General features: G+C 32.7%; 1 protein-coding gene across 1 annotated transcript; it reads left to right on the top strand.

Annotated features, from left to right (window-relative positions):
* Positions 1–2137: 2137 nt before the first annotated feature.
* LOC107943098 (protein FAR-RED-ELONGATED HYPOCOTYL 1-LIKE) lies at positions 2138–4409 on the top strand. The gene is made up of 3 exons (XM_016876836.2): positions 2138–2292; positions 3392–3993; positions 4116–4409. Exons 1-3 carry the CDS (start codon positions 2249–2251, stop codon positions 4187–4189), a joined length of 720 nt encoding a protein of 239 aa, XP_016732325.1. The 5' UTR covers positions 2138–2248; the 3' UTR covers positions 4190–4409.
* Positions 4410–6734: the final 2325 nt, after the last annotated feature.

Genomic DNA, 6734 nt, shown 5'->3' with positions numbered 1-6734 from the left:
AGTCTATTTTCATATAGAAGAAACGAAACGACCATATGAGCTGTATGTTAGGAGATAATTGAACTCTTGTGAAATAGGGCTAGAGCGATTTCTGGATTCCCTGTTCCGACTTTGGAAATTCATTATAAATTAACCAGAGATAATTAGAAGTCATGCCATATGTGCATAGATTCCCCTTTGAGTCTAGTTTCTATAGAAACAAACGACATCAGTATTTAAGACCTGTACAGGGAGATATCCAAGTCGTAATGCGCAAAGGTCAGTGTAGTCGATCCCTGTAACATGGGAGACTTTGACTAATAAACTGTACTAATTGGTCCGACCAAAAATTCTAGAAAAAAATATGTAGATGGGCATGTGAGTCTAGTTCCAGAGAAAATTTACGGAACTGAATTTTGAGTTTCAGAACTCAAGATATGATTTTTAAAGCGACTAGTACGCAGATTGGCAGCTTGTCTGGGAAAATTTTTTTTTTATAAGTGGTTTGAAGTCTGTTAACACCTCGTGTTCGACTCCGGCGACGGTCTCGGGTTCGGGGTGTTACAGGTAATGTTTAACATGTGATTTTAATATGTTTTGATATAGATAATGAGTATGAAATTGTTTGATGATATTATGGATTGATTGATACATGTTTGGAGTTGAATTTGGCTGAAAATGTTGCATACATGTGTCTCTGTCGTGTTGCTCAAGGGCCATTTCGAAATGAGCCTGGGCAGACCACACGGTTGCACACACACGGGCATGTGCCAGACTGTGTAGCCAAGTCAGTTTCAACCACGAGCTAGACACACGAGCGTGTCTTGTGGCAGTGTGGATAAGTCAGTATGTATGCGCTGTTTTGCCACGGCCTAGACACACGGGAGTGTCTAATGCTATGCAAGGCACACGGCCTGTTTACACGGGTGTATGACCTTTGTAACTTAGAAAATTTGTTAAGTTTCGAAAAAAAATTGTATGTGTTTGGTTTAGTCCCGACCTATTCCTAATGCATGTTTATGGTCCCATTGACCTAAGAAAAGGACTTAATGTTGATGTTTGACTATGATATGACGATGCATGACTTTTGATTGTGAAATGATTACGAAATGTTCCGATATGTCCGATAATGCCTCTTAACCCTAGTTTGGCGATGGATACGGGTTAGGGGTGTTACATCGAGGGCTCATATAAGGGACAATATGTATATTTTTAATTGGTTTTAATGTATTTATTGATATGTTTTGAAATGTCTGAAATTCTGTTCATTTGAATTGTAAACTCCAGTAATACTCCGTAACCCTGTTCCGACAACAGATACGGGTTAAGAGTGTTACACCCGACCTAAAAAATGAGCTTAAAATTCTATCGAAACTCAACCTTGACTTAAAATACTCAACCCGAGCCCGATCTAGCCCGCTCGTGTTAATTTTTAGATTATTTTTTATATAAAAATAAAATAAAAAGTTATAATAAATCAAATACACTAAAAACATTAAAATAAATATTTCCCAACAAAATGAAAACACATTAAAAAATTCTTATACTTAAATAACAATAAGATAACTGCAACTTAGGTAACAATTTCTAAAATTGTAACAAGATTAACAATAAAACAAGAGTTTTACAATATCAAATAACAACAACAAAATAGTAATAATATAATAATGAAATAACAGTAAAACAATATCAAAACGACAACAAAATAGCAGAAAAAAATATTTAGACTAATTCAAACCGAGTTGAACCCCAATAAAAAAATCTTACCCAAAATACAATTTTTTTTACAAACGAACCTAATATTTTATTAAAATCTATTTTTCATAGTTTTATAGTTATTTAAATTCTCTCACTTTTCTGCTAAACATTCAGAATTTAAGGATCAGCCGGCCATTATTAGGTTTAGTAGAAAGTTGTTTTGCAAGGTAACGAGTAATAATTTGAATAGTGGGCTCTCTATGTACCGAAACATCTCGCAAACTACGAGAAACTCATGTGGCCACAGCATGGTCCTTACTGAGTTATCATCTCACGCACTCTCTCACAAACGCTCCAACAATTAACATGAGCAAAGACAACGTGTCAACACGTTATTGGCTACTGTTGGCCACGCTCGCATACCCAGGACGATGAAAATTTCAACTTTATGAGAAGTGAAAAAATGGCGGATTTATTATCGGATATCCACAAACGAGGATAAAAAGGTCGTCCTTTAGTTGAAGTTTCCTCCTTTAGCCTCATTTGAGAGTCGAAGATTTTCCGGCAGAAAATGGAAACAAATAATGAAACCAACAACCCATCTCAGATTAAGAGGTTCCGTTTCTGGGTCTTTAATTTCTTACCTGCTTTGATTGCATGTACTTTGTAGTTTATTCTCTTGGAATCATGGAATCTTTTTTCGATATCAACATCCTTTGCGACTTGTTTTTCTATGTTAGTGGATCAGCTAACATTTTTACTAATTTAAGAGGATTTTGTGTGTGGGTGTTAGTTTTTTTTGGTACATATTATGGGTGTTAGTTAATATATCTAATCTGATCCTTTGCTGTTTAGTAGTTCTGCAACTGTCGTTGACCATCTGTGCTTCTCTTTTCTTAGTGGGGTTCTTTTACTTCTACCCTTTTAGCTTCTCAGTATATATTTTGAGGGGAATTTTTACAAAGTATGGTAATGAATATTCTCTGTTTCACTTGCTATTTTCAAATGTGAAAGAAATAACCTTTTATAAACTTACATAATACTTATTTAAGGTCATGGTTGATGTCAATTATTCATTTTTGTTCATTGCTTTTTAATGGCATTAGGAGGTACCGTACACCATTCACTTTGCTGCTGTACATAAATGATATGATCCTCTATACCATAAATTCCTCACTAATTCAGCAAAGCTCGAACTTGTTGAAGCCTTTAACTTGAAGTTTCAAGACCTAACCATATGGGACAAATTAACAATTTTCATAATTGAGAAAATTACTATTAATTCCTTGATATTGTCATTTACGCTTGTGCTAATCATTTATAGGCCTCTCAAGGTTTTGTTACCTTTAGGTGTATCTCCACAGATTTAAACTCACATCTTCACATGCAAAAGAATGCACTCTACAAAATGGATACCAAGACTCGAAGAGAACAATTCCTATTTGTGTCTCAGAACATGGCCCAGCAAGTCGAGTCATGACATATATTATATTGGATTTTAGGTACCTTGTTGATCTGGTTTAAAACCTTGAACCAATAATGATCAATGGCCTAGGCATCTTGGATGCTTTTGTTTGTTATAACATTTGATCAGCATATTAGAAAGAAAATCGATCTTCTAAGTAGGTTACCTTCCCTCCTTTTCATTTTGGAGATATATATATATATAGCTACTCCCTCTTTAACTTATTCCCAATTCTATTATCATTTTCAGCTTTCTCAAGAAGTCGATCAACATTGTTGACTTGAACAAAAAAAGGAAATTAGAGGCTGAACAATTGGGCTTGCCTTTATCGAAGCATCAATGTTGGAAGCAAAGCTTATCTTTGAAGCCTCCTACGTTTGGCAGTATTACACAAGTAGAGGGATTCACTCCATGTACTTTCCAAGGAAAGACATGGGCTGTTTGTGATGTACTGGAAACTGGATCGGCAAAAGATAGTAATAGCTTTGGCGATGATTCGGATACTGCAATATCTGTGCATGATAACAGAGCTTCCTCCTCATCATCACCCAATTGGGGATCCAGCTCCCAACATTCCCATTCTGATGGTAGAACTGTAGCATCAAGCAGTGTCGAAAAAGAAGTAGTATCTTCTCCTGGTGATGAGCCTGAACCTGCTGATGCTGAGCTAGCTGAGAATCTAGATGAGTCCCTTGTAGAGTATGGAAGTGACATAAATTACATCTACTCCCGATATGGAAACTATACCATAGAGCAACACCAAGACAAGGAAATTAAAGAAATCCTCAACTGTGATGGGGCAAATCCAAATGTTTATATTCTTTCATCCGGGCGATGGAGTGTCAACCAAGGTGTTTCCTTACACTTTGAAAAATATACGCATTGCATTTACAATCTTATTACGTAATGTGGTTTTCCTTCATATATATATGTATTTATACAATGAGAAGTATACTTTTTTACTTTACTGCAGAGGCTCAACAAACCAAAAGGAAACCGACCATTGATCAAGAATTCGAGCAGTACTTTTCGATGCTTATGCTATAGAGGAGGGAGTACTTAAATCCAAACATGTAGTTCATACATTGTGTAAGTGGCTTGACATTAAAGTCAAAATGTAAAAATTAGCTTCTTTTTGGGATTGTCTTGAGGTAACTCTAACTTTGTCTTTTCCCATTCTATCTTCAAGTCAACTTAAGTTTGATTGTATATATATTTGATAGTGTAATAAAAATGTGGTATCATGCAGCTATTTTTGTTGCTCTTATTTCATAATTCTTCCATTCAATTTGTCTTTTACATGTTAATCGTTCTATTGTTTATACTGGCTGTTATGAAATATGTTCGCTATCATGTTTGCCTGACTACAAGCAATATTCTTGCATGGGTTTTACCTTTGAAAACAGAAAAATTGTCATGCACAGTTCCATTTGACTGCTCTTTTGTATGTTGTGTTCGATTATACACTGTTGTATATGTTTTGATTATTAAGTCATTTCCGTTATAGATAAGGAGTTCGTGTTCGGTTATTTAGTGCCAATTAGGCCATGGCCGCGGGTGACGGAAAATCTTGCTTTAAAGCTGCTGTGATTCCACTGAATTACATTATAAACCAAGTCCATGGGAAGTATTGAGTGTCATTGTGACTATAGGTTCATTCGTATATTATGGGATAGGCATAAATAATAATGGAATGTTGCGGGCGGGTTGGGATGTGGTTAGACTTGTCAATTAGACAGGTCAAGTTGGTCTTGGATCAGGTAATTTGGGTTGAGTCAATTCAAAAGTGGTTGTTTTGAGTTTGGATCATTCTAGCTTCAAGTTATTTCAAGATTGTGTCAATTTTTGGTTTAGATCATTGTAGATTTGGATTGTTTTTTATCCGGGCCAATTTAATTTGGATTCTAATCATTTTGAGTCACTTTGTTCGAGATCATTTTGGGTTCAACTCGTTCTAACTTTGAGTCATTGAGTTGCGACAATTTTTATCTTGTTTGGATTTGAGTTGTTGAATTTTATGATATGAATTAAAATTAGGTTCTCATATTCACTAAAAGTTGACAAGTAGGACTTAGTTTTAGTTTTGGGCTACCAATAATTATGAAAGTGGACAACTTTTACTATTGCTTTAGGTATCCTAAAAATAAAAAATATCATAACGTAGTACTTAGGTACTTAGCACAATATTATTTATGTTTTATTATATTATTTGGTTTATTTAGTTGGTTGAAAAATACATTTTATTAATGAAAAAAATTCTTAAATGTTAAGAATGAAAATTAGCTATAAAATATTAAAAAACTTACTATTATACAAAATGTAGTTTTATTTTTCAACTAATTAATAATAAAAAAACTCACTTCTAATAATTAATTAATTAAAAATTTAAATTAATGTAATCAGCAAAATATAATATAATAGACAAGTTAAGATTTCTCAAATGATGATGAAGAAGAAATAAAGCCCACTCATAAATAAATAAAATTGAAATGTTATTTGATAGGATATATTAAGAAAAAGAAAAGTTTGACTTGTATTCATTTTTTTTTGTCTTGATTCACTGAATATAAATTAGGGTAAACTCGTCATATTATCAAAATGATATTAAAAATAATATTGAAATTAATTATTTTTATATTACTAAATATTATTAGTACTATTGTTAATATCATATTGTTAACTCAGGATAATCTTCATCTAAAAAAGTTATTTTAAAAATATAAAATCACACGGATAACCAAGCACTAAAAGCCACCTTGTTGGAAAGCAAAAGCCCGTTACTCTTCAGCAAGACTAGTAATTCATCAACACAATCAATTGCAGAAGAGGCTATCATAAGCTGTACAAAATCTTACAATTAATACCCCAAATAACGGTGAGCAAAATTCGATTCGATACGAAAAATTTGATAAAAAATTTAAATTTTAAATTAAATATTTTGAGTTATTTGAGTTATTTGAGTTAATCAAGTTATTTGAATAAACTCGAATAAAAAATAAATTTTTTCGGTTTAACTCGAATATAAATTACACAATTCGAGTTATCCGAGAATTTTAATAAGAAAAGGCAAAATTACGTCGTTTTAATAAATATTTACCTTTTCCAAAGTTAAAAGTCAAAACCGTTAAGTTAAAAGACAAAATTACGTCGTTTTGATAAATATTTACTCATTAAGTTAAAAGGTAAAACAATTATATTGTTTATGTACTTAAATAATCTTGTACTTTGTCTACTAATTAAATAAATCAGTCCATGTAAACACAACATTTAGTATAAATAATAGGATTCGTTAACTTGACTCGACTTGATTTGAACCGAAATTTTTTGACTGGATTTAAATTAATTCGAAAAAAAATTCAAATCGAGTTTGGTTGCTAAAATAAAATTCGTCAACTCGAATTGTTTTTAACACGATTCGACTCGACTCGATCGAATACTCACCCTTATTCCAAAACACTGCAAATTGTTAATTCATCGATTTGCTTGAAAAAGTACTTCTCATAGTCATGATTTCTCCTGGTTTGGAACTGTATTGTTATGTCTTAAATTTTTTGTTCAATTGATTTATTAACATTTTTATAAACAAGACATT

This window comes from Gossypium hirsutum, chromosome A13 (assembly GCF_007990345.1).
Source record: "Gossypium hirsutum isolate 1008001.06 chromosome A13, Gossypium_hirsutum_v2.1, whole genome shotgun sequence".
In the NCBI taxonomy this organism is placed as follows: Eukaryota; Viridiplantae; Streptophyta; class Magnoliopsida; order Malvales; family Malvaceae; genus Gossypium; species Gossypium hirsutum.
Note: the sequence above shows the minus strand (reverse complement) of the source record. Positions and strands in the feature narration are given on the sequence as shown.

What these genes read in the sequence shown, in the direction of transcription:
- LOC107943098 (XM_016876836.2), top strand. Translation starts at nt 2,249, where the DNA reads ATGGAAACAAATAATGAAACCAACAACCCATCTCAGATTAAGAG. An exon ending in AACCCATCTCAGATTAAGAG is followed by an intron (nt 2,293 to 3,391) that starts GTTCCGTTTCTG and finishes TATCATTTTCAG; the next exon opens with CTTTCTCAAGAAGTCGATCA. An exon ending in GCGATGGAGTGTCAACCAAG is followed by an intron (nt 3,994 to 4,115) that starts GTGTTTCCTTAC and finishes ACTTTACTGCAG; the next exon opens with AGGCTCAACAAACCAAAAGG.